The sequence below is a fragment of the Borostomias antarcticus genome, assembly GCF_949987555.1.
Source record: "Borostomias antarcticus genome assembly, chromosome: 12".
NCBI classification, from domain to species: Eukaryota; Metazoa; Chordata; class Actinopteri; order Stomiiformes; family Stomiidae; genus Borostomias; species Borostomias antarcticus.
The window spans coordinates 12004869-12024997 of NC_140245.1; the positions used below are offsets into that span (position 1 = coordinate 12004869).

The 20129-nt window shown below is 45.8% G+C and overlaps 1 protein-coding gene and 1 long non-coding RNA gene across 2 annotated transcripts; one reads left to right on the forward strand and one right to left on the reverse strand.

Annotated features, from left to right (window-relative positions):
- Nucleotides 1-1842: 1842 nt before the first annotated feature.
- LOC311315922 (EEIG family member 2-like) lies at nt 1843-17672 on the reverse strand (the record flags this gene model as incomplete). The annotated part of the gene is made up of 10 exons (XM_084446645.1): nt 1843-3280; nt 3864-3927; nt 4480-4616; nt 8944-9160; nt 9346-9548; nt 13835-13881; nt 14682-14795; nt 15310-15339; nt 15527-15647; nt 17527-17672. 10 exons carry the CDS (start codon nt 17670-17672, stop codon nt 3238-3240), a joined length of 1122 nt encoding a protein of 373 aa, XP_084302771.1. The 3' UTR covers nt 1843-3237.
- Nucleotides 17673-18427: 755 nt separating this feature from the next.
- LOC311315895 lies at nt 18428-19621 on the forward strand. The gene is made up of 3 exons (XR_014630682.1): nt 18428-18562; nt 18905-19060; nt 19296-19621. It is a non-coding gene; the product is annotated as an uncharacterized lncRNA (long non-coding RNA).
- The last annotated feature ends 508 nt before the right edge of the window (nt 19622-20129 follow it).

Here is a 20129-nt window from a genome sequence, read left to right on the forward strand (position 1 = left end):
GACACGCTTGCGTTTGATGCGTCAACTTTGACGGATGCCATTCACTTTCAATGGCCGCAGCCGAATGGCATTCTGGTTCCGTTGTTGTCCCGGTGCGTTGCGTTGCTAGCGTCGAAAGTTAAAACATTTTCAACTTTCAGATGCGTTGCCGGAGCTGCCGATCAATCAGATGTCTTGACGGAGAAAGACGTCATCGCAAGGCGGGATTTCACATTTTTCGATACCAAGATGGAGGACAATCGCTGTTTGAATTGTTTGTTTTCAGGATAGGATGTACCCAATACCTGCGGGCACCACGTTCACGTTGCCTCAACCACAATGCATAAACGATCGCCACACGTTCGACCAGATTAGCATCCATGACGGCACTAAACGAAAAGCCGGGTGGGTTTTCAAAATAGTTCGCGCTAGCAGGTTCGGAGAATATACTCGGCTGTTGCGAGCGCAGTTTTGGACAATGTGATTGGTTGTTGTTGCGTGCGGCAGACACGCCTTCCGCCATCCGTCAAAGTTGGCATCAAACGCAAGCGTCATTGCGTCAACTTTGACGGATGCCATTCACTTTCAATGGCCGCAGCCGAATGGCATTCTGGTTCCGTTGTTGTCCCGGTGCGTTGCGTTGCTAGCGTCGAAAGTTAAAACATTTTCAACTTTCAGATGCGTTGCCGGAGCTGCCGACCAATCAGATGTCTTGACGGAGAAAGACGTCATCGCAAGGCGGGATTTCACATTTTTCGATACCAAGATGGAGGACAATCGCTGTTTGAATTGTTTGTTTTCAGGATAGGATGTACCCAATACCTGCGGGCACCACGTTCACGTTGCCTCAACCACAATGCATAAACGATCGCCACACGTTCGACCAGATTAGCATCCATGACGGCACTAAACGAAAAGCCGGGTGGGTTTTCAAAATAGTTCGCGCTAGCAGGTTCGGAGAATATACTCGGCTGTTGCGAGCGCAGTTTTGGACAATGTGATTGGTTGTTGTTGCGTGCGGCAGACACGCCTTCCGCCATCCGTCAAAGTTGACGCATCAAACGCAAGCGTGTGAGTCCCCCGTAAGTGCGGCACCATACGTTTCAATGGGGAGGATTGAACAATTCGTCATACAGCGAAAACTATAAGTCACAGCTTAGATACTTACATTGTATGAATCGGCACAGTTGTCTGAACGTTTTGTTGTACAGTATATATATGTGTGTGAGCTTTCAAAACTGTAGGAGTGCCAGCAGTTTGTGTGTGAATATTTTCAAAGCAACAGCTGCCACCACTCTAAAAACAATGGTACTGAACATTCCACCAGCAGTTTCAATGGCACAAAAATTACAATTAAAAGTTAAACTACTAAAAAACTATAAAAAATATCAAAAATCTGAATACATCTGTTAAAGAGCTAAACATTGTGCACATTTTAAAGTTAGAATGAAGTTTCTAGCACAAAGTATGAAGAAGTTATAAAGGAGACAAAAACTGGGGAGAACTAGAATAATAAGAAAGAATAGTGGGAATATTACAAGTTGGGCTAGCTTCTAGAAGCTAGCCAACCTAATAAAAGAAATAGTGGGAATATTACAAGTTGGGCTAGCTTCTACAAGCTAGCCCACCTAATAACACCTCTCTCTCTTTCCATTTCAGATCAACTGAAGCCTAGTTTATACTGTATAAGACAAACTATGAGCCATAGCTCTTGAGGCAGCCATAGCTTGCTTTATACAGTATCAACTACAGTAGGCTTTAATGACTGAATCAGCATACAGAATCCATGCCATCAGTGTGGTTGAAAGAGACCACACTTGCATTATTGTATTGTCACGCTCATAAACTCTTCAAACATAATTCAATTCAACAAGATCATTCAAATAGCTTACAAACAGTATAATAATTCCATCAACATACAGTAGAATAAAAATGGTTGCGTTTGAACTTCAACTTGTGGTTGGTAAAATTCCTGATATATCAGTTAGATGAGCACTTTACTCACTATGAAATTCCCTTTTGAAAAGTTAACATTGTTAATCGTCCCTCATCAAGCACAGCTCAATATCAGTTTCTTGCTTTAGCCAAGTCTGTGGGGATTTCTGTTTCCTGGTCCATGTATATTTTGACATTTACAATGTACGCTACACCGTGTAAGAAGGACCATTTGTTTTGTGATCTGGGTCCACAATAGGGCTGCTGTAACCACTCTTCTTGTGATCTGGTCGGCCATCTTAAACCCCAGACGGGCCAAAACACTGTGGCAGGCTAACAGCATGGGGTTCTCTGACTGCAAGGTCACCTTCAACTCTGTCTGGTGTCGACACTCTCTCCTCCCCCCTCACTCCATCCACTTTCCTCATCCATCCCTGCCTTTCTCCTTCTCTCTCCTCATCATTTGATCACAAGGAGCCGAGCCACACCCTGGTTCATCATGTACAGCTGCCCACAGAATCTAAACCACTTTGCTGCTTTTGCAGTCGTCCAGATGAATAGATACAGGCCTATCAGATAAATAGATACAGGCCTATCCGATGAATAGATACAGACCTATCAGGTGACTTCCTCTTTTGTTCTTTACACAGCAGGGGGCCCTATTACCAGGTAACATCATCTCCTGATGTTCATTTCCATTGTCAGTTTTAAGGTCAAGGACAGAAGCGAAACCAGCTCGTCAACTCACTGCCTTGCTCCAAAAGCTCATTTGCTTCCCTTTGTATATCAGTCAAAGCCACTGTGTGTGTCAGTCTTAAAAGCGCACATTTAAAACAGCGCACGTCAGCAATTGAACAACAAAAAAACAATAGATCAAAACATTAGTTCCCGAGCAATAACCTTGAACCGTTAATTTTCAACATTGAAAAATATGAGCATTTCTGATAGAAAGAGTACAGCAGCTAGCTGATCAGCCATATTCCCCAACTTAGTTCAGCATTGTGGACGACACGCCAGCGAAGCCACAGACGTCCCAGTCTGGACAGACTGACCGTCACGGCCTGGTGTTTACAGCACAGTCTCCTCCCATCGCCAGAGGAATCATCATTCTCCCGCTCCCCTCTATTAACACTAGGGAGAGCCGTCGTGCAAAGAGCTGTTGATCTGTCTGCTGGGGTTCACGCTTTGAAACGCATGTCTCTCAGGGCATGAAGGGAGGGAGGGAGAGTCTCTCAGGGCATGGAGGGAGGGAGGGACACCTGCTTCTGCCTCCTCAGCTCAACACCCCGCACACCCGGTCCATTTGAGTCTCCTGCCCTCCTCCTAGCGTTTGATGACCACCTGCTCGTAGGATCCGGCCCCGACCCTGAAACAATGCCACAAGCACGGGTCAGCTGACAGAGTAAACACTCCCCAGTAGAGGGTTTTCACGGCCCGTCATCAGTCGGCCATGTTGGAGGTTTAAGGCTACTGAATGTAGATAGCTAGATATCCATCTATCTGTCTATTGATCTATCTAGTCGTTAGCCTAAACCTAAGCTTAAACCTGATAAACCCCAAGCTTAAACCTCCAAAATGGCCGGCCGTGAAAACCCTCTATACTTCATAACAAAAACATCCTTAAGGTTCCCCCTAATAAGTGAGAAAAGTTGGGAATTTTGTGAAGAATTAGTGCCCCCTGGTGGTGAGTAAAAAGTCAGAAATTAGAACAAATCTATAGGAGGTAGAAATATGCTTGATATGTTAAAAGACATCTTTGTTACAGTAATAAATCAATCACGTCAATATGGAGCATTGCCATCTATTAAATGTGAAACTGGGTTACATTACAAATATCCATCTTATTTCAGTGTCTGTTATCGTTGGCCCTGTCAGTGACCAGCATAGCCGGGAACGCCGGCTGTTGAGAGGCCCCGCACACATGTGATGAGTTACGCAATCACACCCACCTGCTGTGCTGACTTCCCAGCGCCGTGCTTCCACCAGGACCCACAAAGAGCCTGAGACCCTCCTCTGGAACACACACACACAGAGACACGCACACACACAGAGACACACACACAGAGACACACAGACACGCACCTGCTGTGAAAATGGCTCATGGTTGTTTGCTAAGCAATCTATAAATAAGTGAGTATTGACAAGTTGGCTCTTCTCTGTAGTGAAAGCAGGAAAAACAGCTTCACCAGGTCCTGTTACAGGAGGTCTACAGCTTCACCAGGGCCTGTTACAGGAGGTCTACAGCTTCACCAGGTCCTGTTACAGGAGGTCTACAGCTTCACCAGGGCCTGTTACAGGAGGTCTACAGCTTCACCAGGTCCTGTTACAGGAGGTCTACAGCGCCACCAGGGCCTGTTAAAGGAGGTCTACAGTTCCACCAGGGCCTGTTACAGGAGGTCTACAGCTCCACCAGGGCCTGTTAAAGGACCACCTTGGTTACCACCTTGAACCATTCCATGACTTGAGAAATACCTGGTCTGGGTCAAGAGTCCTGTTAATGTCAGTCAGTGTGAGGCTGTCCTCGTTAGCCTACTGAGCTGAAGTGTGAGACCCTAGTGAGCCCACCCTCAGTGGAGGAGTCCAGCAGGCCGTGGCTGAAGTCCTGGCCCTGGAGGATCTTTTCCACAATGTCATCAGCGTCCACCCTGGTGGCATCCACTCTCTTCAGCTGGTTCTCCACCGAGCTCTGCTTCACTAAGTGTCTGAGAGGGGAGGAGAGAGGGGGGGAGGAGAGGAGCAGGGATCACAGGAGAGGGACATCAGGGGCTTATTGTGGATTATTTTACTGATAAAGAGTGAATCTACTGGTTAGAAATATTGTCAAACATGGGACATGTTGTAACCAGCTGAAGAAGTCCATAGGAATGGTTCATTTAGGAAGCCAGGCAGTCCATCTTTAAACCGCTCCATTCACAAACATTCTCCTCCGTGGAAAAAAGCAGCAGAATCTAAGTCAGGCTATAATTTAGGCTACATACAGTTACAATTATCGGCCCACAGCCCAGCCCAAATAGCAGTGTCTGTGTGTGCTTGTGTGTGTCGAACCTCTTTTACAGCCTTTTCAAGACGGATTGTTGCGCCTTTATTCCGCTGGTCGTTCCATATAAAAGGAAGCAACGCAGAACGGGGGCTTATTTAGTAGAATGGGGGCTTATTTAGTTCTGTCCTCCAGCCTCAGCGGAGGTGGTCACAGAGTCCAACTGACCTCTGGGTAAAACGGACAGCTAGCATGGCGGGACAGGGCTGTGGCGTTCTGATGATTTGCCAATGAGGAGAGAATTGGGAGGAACGTGCTCTTTTCTCAGTTTGAATGAACCAGGGGGAAACCGAGGAGACCGCGAGACTACAGCCATCAAATGTCCATCTCAAACTCGCAGGCCGCACAGTAAGGTTGCGTTCACACCAGAAAGTCTGAACCAAGGACCAGACCAAATGAGTGAAGTTGCAACATTGTTGCAGTTTTTTTGGGTCTGGTTCGCGTTCACAAGGTCATTTGTGTAATCGAACCAAAACATGTCTAATGTCACGCAGTCGTACAGGTTGCTCATCTATTGGCTAGAAAAATTACAAGGGAAAAGCAATCACTATTACAATGGAGCCGCAACAGCGCATTGCATTTGCCATACTGGCGCTACTTAAAAGGCAATGCTCGTTTTTGACAACCTGGACCTTATTTACGACATATTATAAGAAGTTTGACTCACCGAGATCACTTTGGTGTAGTTCGGAGGCCTGTAGAAGAAATTTAAAATCCAGCGCGAGCCAGTATATCCATGTAATGACGGTAGACGGGGCAACGAGAATGCAGTTTCTCAAAATCTATTTTCGGCCGCTAAACGGTTGTTTTCATCAATCAGATTGGATGAATCGACAGTTGAGATTGCTCAACGCGAGGCATTGTAGTGGTTTTCAAATACGGGGTCTTTAGCCTCTGTAATATGATCTTTACACGCCTTTCCCCACTTGCTCCAGCACGCATGCGCACAGGCCAGCGCGCAGACTGGCTATTCTCCGGCTCACATTCTCTGCGCTACGATCGTTGTTGGTGCCGAGAATATTGTCGTCGTCATTCGTCAGCAACAATCCGATCGTAGCGCAGAGAATGTGAGCCGGAGAATAGCCAGTCTGCGCGCTGGCCTGTGCGCATGCGTGCTGGAGCAAGTGGGGAAAGGCGTGTAAAGATCATATTACAGAGGCTAAAGACCCCGTATTTGAAAACCACTACAATGCCTCGCGTTGAGGAATCTCAACTGTCGATTCATCCAATCTGATTGATGAAAACAACCGTTTAGCGGCCGAAAATAGATTGAGAAACTGCATTCTCGTTGCCCCGTCTACCGTCATTACATGGATATACTGGCTCGCGCTGGATTTTAAATTTCTTCTACAGGCCTCCGGACTACACCAAAGTGATCTCGGTGAGTCAAACTTCTTATAATATGTCGTAAATAAGGTCCAGGTTGTCAAAAACGAGCATTGCCCTTTAATAATTAATTATTTGGTGGTCTGCCAAATAACAACGGCGACCAATGACCGAATCTGGACATGTGTAAACTATGAAGGTGTGCTGCTTTTGTCAATGTAAAGGAGTCGTAGGAGTTGGTACCGACGCAGAATACGGGCCCTGATGGATGCCGACGAGACCTTCTCCGTGTACCCATCACACAGGAGGTAGCTTTTCATTTAACGTCACTATGCCAGTCCCCTCTATTGGAATCCATTTACCCCGCACCAACAAACAACGTGTCCACAGCTCAATCTGAATTTTCTATAGGGTCTAGTGATGCACTAATAGCCAAATATTTGCGCTACTCACCAAGTACAAGAATTATGTCAGCATTGTAATACAAATACGATATAATGCCCCTTTCGATTGAGAGGATGACAATATCCGTCCTGGGATGTGCGTTAAGGCCGTAGGCTACTGATTTCAAGAAAGTGTCCTCTCCAGACAACTGTAACGTGGATGGTTAAGTATGTTTTTGAAGAGCGATTTTATGGATTAGGAACTTTCAATCAATCTATCTATCAATTGATCCATCAGTCAGTTTTAGCGCCATTTCTTGTGATATGTCTGTGTGTCCAGATGCTGCACCAGGGCAAAATGAAATCTCACATTTTGATTGTGGTTCAGTGTCTCCATTTTGTTGAGGAATTTACATCCAAACACCTTAAACCTTTGTCCTCTCTCTCCTTTTTTGTAATTCATCACCTCCCCCAAATATTCACATAGCTGTGCTAACATACAAAATGGCTTCCAGGAGGCCATCTGTCTACAACAGAATAACCATCCTTTGTCATCCTTTGTCCCCAATTGCCGCCTTTTTCTCATGTCAGATGTCTGTACTCTTGGCCACGCCTGCCATTTCATATGACGTACAATGGAGTAGCCAATCACATCCTGGAAGCACCTTACCTGTGGTTTGACTGCATATAAGGCACAGCAAAAGACAGAGCGGGCACTTCGCTGAATAAACCACCCTTGTTGCGTTGTTCAGGAAGTCCTTGCGCTCGTATGCTTTTCACAATAAACCAGACTTAACCTTTTGAGCGAATCTTGGTAAATCCTTTTTTGACTAGATCAGTTAAATCTCTATTACAATTTCACAAAGTTTATGTACTGATTACATTGTAAAAGATAGGCTACTCAACAAATCTGTCAAATGTCATCATGTAGGACTAATCAAGCTTTAGGGTAGGCTAACCATAGTTGTAGGCTAGCCTACTCTAGTTATCCTTGTCAGTCAAAATATTGCGAAAGTCTAGCCTACATATTGTTATTGAATCTCTTCAATCTTGAACTTGTTATAAAATTATTATCACATGAAAGTGATTTACAATACAGATGTGTACCATTAATCAATTAATTAATCAGAAATGATATGAATGTTTTCTTGGCAGGAGCCTATGGGTCAATCCACGTCCCAGCAGTTGGTCCTATGGATAGTCCGATGCGCGTTCACACCAAAAGCGAACCAAAGCATGGTCCCTTTCGAAGTGGACCGAGTCCTTCCTTTGTAGGCGGACCATGGTTCGGTTGTTTGATCCGGGGACCGAGTTCGAATACGCGTTCACACCTCTCCAAACGAAGCGGAGCAAACTTTTTTGGTCCAATAGTCCGATTCCAAACGGATCAAATGTGTAGGTGTGAACACACCTTAAGAACGCTTATTTCCTGCTGAACATGCGTCGTCTAGACTAGCCAACACTGTCTATCTACTTTGGATGCCCCCATGTTTTTACTGCAGTGTTTCCCCTATATGAAGCCTATTATAATCTTTAACCTTATGCAGCCCATCTGCCCAAGCTGGTCAGATCGGTCCTGTGCGTGCTCTGAAACCAATTACAGTGGACGCAATCTTTCTATTATTTTAAGGCTATCCAAAGTTAATTATTGTTAATTTTGGATGTTATTAATTAGATCATTGTTCGTTATTGCAGTGGAGGCTAATCCTTGTTTTTTGGAATTCAAACACGCAGTTTGGCTTCCATGTTGCACTTCATTAAGATCCCCTGCGTGATTCTGAAAAGATTTCTGTCAATCAGATTTCTCTGTGATCCGCAAATCCAGCTGTTAATTGCTTGCATCAATTATGTATGTATCACCAGTAAATCAAAGGTTAGGATTTGAAATGTGTAGAGTTTTTGCTGCCTACGCCTCCACACTCACGTTGGGAGTCCTTTGCGAAAGGAAGAAGCTACTCAGCAAGATCCCGCATGAACAGATTTTTGTCATTCAAACAACTAGGAATTAGTTAACTTGTAAACAGCCAACTTGTAAACAGCCAACTTACAAAGACAATGTGGGGTTTATACCGGGCTCGGGCCATGTCTGTCTACTACAGCTTGTTGTCTCATTTGACAGCTAGCGAACGTTGCCTGTAAAAAGGGTCACATCTCTGAAATGTAAAATCATACACGGGCGGCATTATGCCAACTCTGTTGAGTGTAACAAGCAAAGACGGCATAGTGAGGGTGTTCTGACCGCAGCGTAGTGGGGTCTCTGAGCTCTGAGGGCTGGGACTGTACCTGCTGAGCCTCTCTGAGGAGGCCGAGGGCCTGATGGGGAGGGCCAGGTGTGCCGGTACCGGGGGTCCGGCGCGGGGGTCCCTCTCCCACCCCTCCCCCGCCTGCTCACTTGGCTCTGGAATGCTGCAGATGCCCGTGGAGGCGGAGCCTGCGGAGGGATTCCTCCTATGGGAGAGCTCGGTGAGGCTGGAGGAGCGTGAGTGACCGGTGCTGTAGCCTATGGGAGAGAGAGTCGACAACATGACTCTCCTGGCCGGTCAGAAACACAGAAACCACCCACGAGGACTAAAGACCATTCAGGACTCAAAGCACCTCCCCAAAAATGAATGGCACCTTGTATATGCATCCCTTCATGTGATGGACATTTGTAATCAGTGTGTGTGTGTGTGTGTGAGTGAGTACCTGAGATCTTGGACTGCTGGCTGGCGTAGCTGGAGGTTCTGGAGTGTCCTCGCTGCATCAGCTCATCTGGGACAGACGGGCACTTCCTGGGACTGTCTATGGAGGCGGGGCTGGGGGTGGCCGTGTCCCCTCCCTTCCTGTCCTCCAGGAGACACTCTGCCTCAGCCTGCTGGAAGCCCAGCGTCATGGCCGTGGACGGGGGGCTGCAGGGGACACACAGGGACAGCAGTGACATCAGAGAGGGACGACGCAGTGACATCATCAGAGAGGGAGAGCAGCAATGATATCAGAGAGACTGCAGCAGTGGCATCACCAGTGAGGGACAGCCTTTCAGATGGAGACATGGGCTGCGTTCCGAATCGCATACTTCTACTTCTTACTACCAGTACCTACTACAGCTGCCCTTAGAAAGTACGTACTCTGCAAGCAATAGGCATCTAATTGGGACATACTACCTTGTCATGACATTGCGCCTTGAAATTTGTCCACATCCGTCGCGGTCCATAACGCGACATTCGTCTACAGTTGTCACGACCATGGACTCGCACGTGACGCACATTTCCGCTGCGCACAGGATTGTGGGTCAGAATAGCCAGAAAAGCCTGCTGACTTGCATACTGCAAAATACGACCGGATGTAGTAGGACATCCTGGTATTTTTGCCATACTGCATGTGGCATACTATGTATTGGGACATACTACATCCTGTTTTGGCATACTATATAGTAGGGTAGTATGCGATTCAGAACGCAGCCATGAGCTGTGTTGGGAATCGCTCCCTCGTTCCCTCACTCCCTATATAGGGTTCACCATGTAGTGAACTACCTAGGGAACAGAGAAAATGTAGGGTACATGCACTGTTCCCTGGAAATCAAGGTGAATTGTCGGTAATAAATAGCGGACTATATAGAGAATGAAAATTCTGTGGAGAATTCGGACACTACAAACAAAATGACTGACGCCCTATATAGTGCACTATATAGTGAATAGGGAGTGATTCCCAACACAGCTATGCTGTGTTCCAGATTGCAAACTCTATCTTTTTACAAGCCTCTTAGTACAAACTGTAGTTGCTCTTATAAAGTACATCATGTTGCATGCATTATATAATTAATACATTAGTATACTATTGCTGCACAAAGCTACTGTAAGTGGATTCATTGCACAAATTCATCATTGCACTGTCAATGCACGGTCATCTGTTTGCTCTTCCAGTGGCCCAGCTGATGTGACGGATCTTCCGCTGCTCAAAGGGGGAACAGCCAGAGGTCAGAACAGCTGGAACAGCTGCTGGCATCATGGATGCATTAAGAGAACTGGATGAGGCACAAAGATGGCCGCCGACCAAACTGCTGTCAACTCTTGGTGACTTCTGAAGAAAATGGACCCAATGATTTAAAACATTGAGTCATTTTTGATTTTGAGCAATACCCAGAAAAATGTGTTTCATTCCCCATGTATGTCTGGGGAAAAGTATTTTTGGCCCCAAATACGTCACGTGACTTTCAGTACCACGCTTGGCCACTAGGCTCAAACTGCTTCACTGCCCCAAGCTGCCTGGGGGCTTGGATGTCCTAGAACATCCGGTCTAACCTGATTAGCGCTGATAAGATACTGTAAGCGATTACAGGAAGTGCAATGTACCTGTACCCATACGTGTTACACATGGCAAATAAACTGTCTATTCTGTTCTATTCTCCTGGTATTTTCGGAAAACTGCATTTTTTGGGACATACTAAATGTTTTTACTAAATAAAGTACTAAATAATGCGGTGGTCTGGGTGTTGGTGGTCTGGGTACTGGTAGTCTGGGTGTTGCTAGTCTGGGTGTTGCTAGTCTGGGTGTTGCTAGTCTGGGTGTTGCTAGTCTGGGTGTTGCTAGTCTGGGTGTTGCTAGTCTGGGTGTTGCTAGTCTGGGTGTTGCTAGTCTGGGTGTTGCTAGTCTGGGTGTTGCTAGTCTGGGTGTTGGTAGTCTGGGTGTTGGTAGTCTGGGTGTTGGTAGTCTGGGTGTTGGTAGTCTGGGTGTTGGTAGTCTGGGTGTTGGTAGTCTGGGTGTTGGTAGTCTGGGTGTTGGTAGTCTGGGTGTTGGTAGTCTGGGTGTTGGTAGTCTGGGTGTTGGTAGTCTGGGTGTTGGTAGTCTGGGTGTTGCACGGTGGCTCAGTGATTAGCACTTTCGCCTGGGTTCGAATCCCGGTCGTTCCAGTTCCTTTCTGTGTGAAGTTTGCATGTTCTCCCAGTGCCTGCGTGGGTTCCCTCCGGGTACTCCGGCTTCCCCCACCATCATAAAGACATGCAACGTATGAATGTGAATGAATGTTGGTGGTGGTCAGAGGGGCCGTAGGTGCTTATTGGCAGCCACGCTTCTGTCAGTCTGTCCCAGGGCAGCTGTGGCTACAGATGTAGCTTACCACCACCGGTATGACTGTGTCTGAATGAATACTGGACTCTAAAGCGCTCTGGGTATCATGAAGGGCGCTATATAAATCCAACTTGATTGATTGATTGATTGGGTACAGGTAGTCTGGGTGTTGGTAGTAGGGCTGCACAATTAATCGCGAATTAATCGAAATCGCGATTATGACCTCGGCGATTAACCAATCGCAAAAGGCCGCAATTAATGTGATTAATAATTTTGAATTGAGTGTGCTAGGACATGGACGAATCACAGGCGCTTATGCTTCTGACCAATCACATGCGTTCCCGCTGAGTGCGCTGTGCGCAGCAATTTCACTGAGAATAGATAGCAGTAGGTTAAGACAAGTGTCACAAGCGTACCCGCAGCCACGAGTAGTGAAAAAATGAGCGAAAACAAGGTCAGTGAGTTAGTAGCAAGAAAGGGATCCACGTCCGTGATTTGGGAGCATTTTGGTTGTTATATATTAATATTATATGTTAAATATTATCAATTATTAATCGCAATTACCATTTTGAAGCAAATAATCGCAATTATTATGTTTTGTCATAATCGTGCAGCCCTAGTTGGTAGTCTGGGTGTTGGAATGGAGCCATGCGCTGTGGTGGAACGGTCTCTGAAATGTAAAGCAGGAACCTCAGCAGACGGAAGTGTCTCTGCCGGTTCTCTGGAGGAGCACGTCCTCATGCATATCAGTCAGCGGTCGGGTGTTATCAGCCCATCTGTCAGCAGAGGAGCCGCGCAGCAGGAAGTAACACAGGAAACAGTCCTCTGACATCACAGAACAGCCTGGGAGGCACATGGTTTACAAGACGAGACGAGACTGAGAGAGAAACTAAAGACAAACTGACAGACATGTAGAGCCGGGGGATTTGCAATGGGATTGGAGGGCGCAAGGGAGAGTACAGACAGACAGAAACTGAGAATAAGAGAAGGGCACACAGAGACAAAAGCTGAATCCCAAATCGCGCACTTAGGCGAAAGTGCAGAGCACTCGCGGCCTTGTGGCCTTACATGCGCGTTCCCGCTAAGTCCACAAGGGCTCAGGGTAGTTCCAAAACGGAATTGCTAGGTCCACAAGTGCGCCACGCCGCCATTTTGCGCACTTTAACCGCACTTACCGAAAGTCCGCAATTTCACGGACTTAGGAGCAGAAAATACCCACAGTCCACCGCGTCTCATGTGACACAGTGCTTGAGTGCATCCGAGTCATGATCCGAGTGCATCACACATAAATGATGACATTTGCAGATAACACAACATTTATCTTGAAATCCACATGCTGCAAACATATCCCACCCAACCTAATTTTTTAATTATTATTAAATTAAAACAGACGTCAATCGGTCAATTTGCAGAGCTGAAGGGAGCGTCAGAGCAGCCTCTGCGTCAGAGGAACGCGGCAGCCAATGAAAACGAAGTGGGAGGGGCATTGAGCGAAACTGGGAGTGCTGTCCCATTTAATTCACGGCCCTGCACCCTCTGGCCCTTCCAGCTGACGTCAATTAAGTGCTCAGGCCTCAGGCCACAAGTGCGAGGGGCCGCAAGTGCGGTTTGCGCACTCAGATTGGGATTCAGCTTTACTCTTTAGTTTTCTACACCCGACACATAGTGAGTCACACTCAGTAGGACGGCCCAGACACTCATCAAATGCATGCGTCCACCCACCCACCCACCCACACACACCCGCACACACCATTTCTTCTTTACAACACCTGCACCTACAGGAAGTTAAAACTATTTTTTGTTGAACATTAACTGGCAAACTGATTATACCAAATCTTCAAATAGAGAGAGGGTTCATACAAAGTTAAGAACTATAAGACGATAGTAAACTGCCTTGAGCCTAAATATGACCCAGATGGCTAGCAGGATTTGAGTTGACTGAGAGACAGGAAGGATACACTGGAACAACAACACCTACCCATACCTTAATTAAGTTATCATGAATTATGATTCAGACCAGTTATAATAACAAACTGTGTGGATCTGCTCCGTTTGGCTCCCAAGGTTTTAGCTGGTGTTGAATGAATGAATGAATGAATGAATGAATGAAAAAACGCAAACTGTGTTCTTACGTTTTGAAGCAGGGGTCTCCTGACTTGAGCTGAATGGTGATGACAACCTGTGACAGGGTGACAAGAGGTGAGAGAAATATTAATGTCAACACAAGCTATACTGACCCCTGCCCTTAAAGGAAAACATGATCTCTTAACAAGTCGGCTGGTCTGAGATCAGTCTTGTTTCTTTGTAAAGGCTGAGGTTAAGGTTTGGAGAGGGTAACCTCTCTTCTCAGACAGTGTTGGGCCTCCACTACTAGGCTTAGACAGGTCTGTCCTCTGTGACACGTGGGACCGGTTGACTATTAGAATCTCTCATATCCTCTACTGGCTGCTGTTTGTCCCCCTAGCAACCAACTGTTTACTGACTCACTCTGGTAAATATAGGTGACTAGGGGGCAGGGCCATGACACAAGCAAACACATGTCTCAATAGTCTCACAGGGTTCCCTTTTCCGTCTCCTTCCCTTCAAACAGCAACCACTGGCCTATAGGCTTCTGGGTTAAAGTTAGTTATAATCTAATATCCAACTTTTTCATATAAATAAATGTCCCACTACTACAGTATCTACTGCTGATTAAGTTAAAAGATAGACCGAACTGACACTCTGGCGGCTATGTTAGAGGAGCAGCCTCTATTATGCGTTTGCGTTGCTACTGTAGCTAGTCTGGCAATCTTGGCTGAGAAAACCATGAACAGGCTGTAGCCCACAGGTGAGCAAACTTTAAAAAAATACACACAAAGAAATCGTCGAGGAGATAGTTATATTATTTTTGGTGTTGTGGAGGTATAGGGGTGTTCTAACATCTAGGAGCCGTAGTACCAAAGGCCATTACCAGCCAGATGAGCCCCTCTCTGGAGGTACCTTGAGGATGGAGTTGTCCTGCCTGTTCTTGGTGTCGTATCCCTCCAGGAGACATCGGCGCGTGGTGCTGCCCGACCCGGCAAACTCCGCCAGGTTCAGGTCAGTGAAGCCCAGCTGGACACGCGGAGGAGAACGGGGAGCATCAGAGCTCTTCACCAAGTGAGGTGACTCACAGCTTGATATAATCAGTGGCAGATGATATTCTACAGTATGTTGCAAGATTCTCTAACTTGTGGAAAGCCCCTATCTGCAACTTCAAAAGGTCTACCGGTTTCGTTGTACTTTTACTGAGTAAACTGAATGTTTGGTTTGCACAACAGTTAGTAACTAACCAGTTACCGGAACAGATATTGGCAGCAATTAGTAACTAGCCAGACACAGCAAATCTTCAGAACCTTAATCTTTCGAGCTCAGAGGACACATTGGCAAATTATTTTCCGTTTTTCACAGGTGAGTAACTCAGAGCTGAAACAAAGACTTTGTGTTCAAGCACCCTTGGACCACAGGCTCGGTCATTGGCGTTATGATAAGCATTCTGCTGCTGTGTGTTTTGTACACAGTCGGAAATGCCAGCAAATCAAGCTTGTGACTGGACTGCAGGTTCAGGACAGGCAGAGAACAACATTACCTTTGCAAAGGTCTTTCCACCCTTCAATTCCTATGAGAGAGAAAATAAAAGAATCAATCCACAACCTGTGTGTGTGTGTGTGTGTGTGTGTGTGTGTGTGTGTGTGTGTGTGTGTGTGTGTGTGTGTGTGTGTGTGTGTGTGTGTGTGTGTGCATGAGTGTGTTTGCAGTGTCAACATGGCCAGGTTAGCCACACCTTGACCCCCGCTGGTTGGTACCTTGCGCACGGAGACCCTGCAGACACATGGGTCCAGAACCCCGGTCCCGGCGCTGGCGCTCATCTTGCACAGAAAGGAGAACATCTTCCTCCAGCGCACGCAGTTCGCCTGGACCTGCTCCCTGGAGAGGACACACACACGTACAGACACACACACACACACACACACGCACAAAAACACACACACACGCACAGCACAGACACACACAGCAAACACACACACACACAGCACAGACACGCACGTACAGACAGCATTACACACACATTAACTTACAGCTAATACTCCAAAAACACTCTCACTAAAGCCCATAACCTCCCACACCCCTAACATCGCTATCGACGGATTTCATGTCCCCCTCTCTACCCAAGTCAAAAGCCTCGCCGTCATCCTGGACAGCACTCTCTCCTTCGAACCTCATATCAAGAACACCACCCAGACTGCCTTCTTCTATCTTCGCAACATCTCACTACTCCGCCAATCCCTATCCCAGTCCAACACTGAAGTCCTGGTCAGGGTTAGGGTGGCCTGACTCCGCCCATCCCTATCCCAGTCCAACACTGAAGTCCTGGTCCACACATTCGTCACTTCCCGCATCGACTACTGCAACGCCGTTCTCACCGGTCTCCCCACCAAACTACTCAGACTCCAAATCATCCAGAATTCAGCCGCCCGGATCATCACGCGCACCAAATCATCCGAACACATCACCCCTATTCTAATCCAGCTACACTGACTCCCAGTCAATTACCGTATCGACTACAAAATCCTACTGCTTACCTACAGGCCCTCCAAAACCTCACCCCAACCTACCTCTCCGATCTCATCCATGAGTACACTCCCTCCCGCTCCTTGCGCTCATCCTCTTCTGGTCTCCTATCCACATATCTACACTCCCCCTCTATTTAACTTGTCCTGTCAATTCTTCTAATGTCCCGTCAATTATTTTACTGTATATTATATGTATATTTACTGTATTTTATGCCTATTTTATGTATTATTGCTGTATTCTTATCTGCCCATGTACGATGTCCTTGGGTGTCTTGAAAGGCGTCTCTTAAATTAAATCTATTATTATTATTACAGTACTTCCCATGGAAAATGCATGTTGTATTGGGAAACTGTTTTAACAATACAACAACCAACCTTCAAATAGACCTGAAAACACAGCAGTTAACAAACATTTTACCCACTGGGGTAAATTCAAATAATAACAACACTGGGGTTTGCAGTATGGGTAAAGAACGTAGCCTAATGGTATGTTTAAAACCGAAAAATGCAGGCAGTTGCCATGGCAAAGTGTGTCCACTTTTCCAGAGTGACTCATAATAATGAAACTATGCCCATGTCCTCCTCCAGTGGTCAAACACTGTCCAGACGACATCTCTCATCTGCCTGCTGCCTCAGTCTCAACGCCCTGGCTGAATGAAGCACACTCACTCCCAGAAGACATGCATCCTGAATACAGCCATCTGAGAAGGTCGTGTCCTAGGTTATGACTTGCCAAGAGATAGTGAATGAATACCGTGCACTGCTCAGTCCCTGCAAGTGGTCAAAATTCACCATGAAACAGATTTTGGGTTGGGACCGCATGCAACCAGCGAGCAACACTCCACTCAATGACTGTAATCAGCTGCTTCAGAACGGGAAGATGACATTCTGAGATTAAAAAGTAAAATAAATAGGCCTACAACCTCGCCACACAAGAAGCTAAAAAGATTATTATATGGATATATGCTAGACATGGGCTGCGATTGGATATTTGTTGGTGTTAACAATTCACATCGGTCAAGGCAACGTTTGGAAGGAAATTGAATAGCGGGTAGTCATTTAAAATTACACATTCATTAGGTTAGCCTACCGCCATAAGTAATTAGGAGTTTTAGTTGAATTTGGTGGTCCGTCAACAAGTTAGCAGGCTAGCCTACAGTAGGCTAGTCTAGTTAGGACAGTGCCCACCTCGCCGCGCTTGAGAGGCTATAAATAACATTAAACATTCTCACCGGGAGGACTCCTCGGCAAAGCCACCGTCCAAGAGCCGCACTTTGCAGAATATAACCCCGTTCACAAAGGGAACGGAGGACAGGTCATCTAATTCGAAATCGACTTTGAATTTGAATTTCTTTTTCTTCATCATGATGAAAGACATTAGGCTACACGTCTCACAGTCGCAAAAAGCTGCGCGAGTTGAATGGTAACTACCGCAGTAGCCCAGCTGTCTGTCGGTCCCTTCTGCTTCTCTGCATGGCTGCTCCTGTGACTGAAGCAGAGTTCAAATATCCTCCCCAGCGCTCATGTGCTGTTACTGGCGGGCAGCTGATCTCGTGACGACGGAAATGAAGGAAATCCCCACCGTCGAATGGGAGGAAGTACTTCATAAATATACACCCCGTGATTCTGATTGGTTTAGCTAAACTGCTGCATGATTTCATTCGACCATAATGTGTTGTTACATTGTTCCGTGCTGACACATGTAACAACGTAAAATGTGTAGTCTAACAACATGATTTTCCAGATTTATAGACTTGAAGACTTCAAACACAACATTGGACTAGAATTCTGACATCAGCCATTTAAAATCATCAGTCAAGTATAGCCTAGCCTACATGATTAATTTTCACTCATTCATTGTTAGCCCTGCTGAAAAAAACAGCATAGACCAGCTTGAATTCCAAGCTGGTCAAGTTGGGCCGTGTCCGAATTGCATACTACCTGCTACATGCTATATAGTAGGCACTATATAGTATGCATACTGCATACTATATAGTACCTACTGTTCCACAAAACGCGTGTAGTATGCGAGAAAATACAGCATGCTACTCGAGTCATCCAGCGGAAGTGACGGGATACGATACTGTTTACTCCCGCGAAGCTGTGGTACAATTATGTGTTTTCTGTGATCATTTTGTGTATTATCCACAAAAATGTAGCCTTTTCCTGTCATGGGATGTGCGGCTGCTGCTGCCGCCAGGAGAAGACGTGTTAACGCTGCAAGGAGAAGAGCCGTCATGAGATCTTCTCGACATGCTTGTAGTTGAGGTAAATATTGAACGTTAGCTTGCTAGCTACGCTAGTTAGCTAGGTTAGTTGATAGCCCCGCATGTGCTGGCTTGGGGCTAGCTATACTGTTACATTTGTACCAGGGATATTATATTAAATAGATTCTGAGAGGCAGGTAAGCGAAACAATAAAACTCAACTCATTTTAAAGAGGTGGGTAAACTGAGTTTACCTGGGTTTACTCATCACTACACGCCTGCTTTGTAATGTTACATTTTAGCTCTACAGATAATGACATCTATCTATTATCATATTGTAAAGACAAGTATATGCCATACGCACAAATGAGTTAAAGTTTGCCCTAATAATATTCCCCCTGTAGGCTCACATGGAAGACAGAGGTCCTCACCAAGTCAACCTCCACGTCCCTGCTGAGGACCTATTTTGACGGCGCGGACACAAGGAGGGACTTCAGATTGTCAAAATCGACACAGAGGAACCTTGGTGATGGTCAGGAGGATGGGGCAAGACCATGGAGGTGCTAATAATAGCAATAACAATAATAATTCATTGCATTTAGAGCTTTTCTCAGTACTCACCCTTTACAATGGTCTTGTCATTCACACACAGGTGCTAGTCTTTGGAGGTAACATTACATCAGTCATTTAGCAGACACTTTTGTCCAGCATTACCTTAGTCATTTATTTAGCAGACACTTTTGTGTGTCTGCTAAGCGACTTACAGTAGCCCTAATTGCATTTAACCATTTAAAGGTTGAAGACCTTGATGGTGGCCATGGTCCTGCTGCTGCAGATCATCCCAACCCTGGAGATGGCCTCAGAAAGTGTCTCGCAGCGGCAGCATCAGCACCAGCACAAGCTGCCTGGATCGCAGCTCTTGGTGAGCACGACTACCCCCATCCTGCCATAAGTAGTCAGTCTATCAGTTCATGAGTGTGCTTTGCCTTGTTCCTTATAGACAGCCTTGAGGCTTTAAACACCGATCAGTTGGTTATAGGCAGCCTTGAGGCATTTGTTTAAATGTATTTGTATTTAAATTTATGTGTAACACTGTACATAGTAATCAGTTTAAGTATTTTAGGGGGAGACAACAGATCAGCGTTCTTCTGTCAGTACCTTTTGCAAGGAAAGCTAATGATCTGACCAAATATAAACAAGTCAAAAGTATATTATTTGAAGACCATTGTGTAATAAAAATATCCAAGAAATGTTTATGGTTGTGTTTCTTCCATTATACATGTAAAGGTTACTTCTTGATGTATTAACATTTCAACAAAGTGTAATATCTACACATCAGACACATTGTCTTTATGTGTACAGGTCATGTACAGTAACTTGGAAGGTCTTAACACAACACGCAGAGCGCTTTGGACATGTAACTCCCTTATCAAGTAGTCGTTAGTCAGACACATTAAACAGTGATGCTTTCATAACCGTCTCTGAATAATTCCAATGAAGCATTGTGAACCAACATGTGTGTTCCGTCTTTTATGCCTAATTGCAAACTACAATGTCCATTAGGAATGTTCTTTTACTCTAATGACTGGTTTTAGGTATAGTGACATTTGTTCTTTGACTGGGAATACA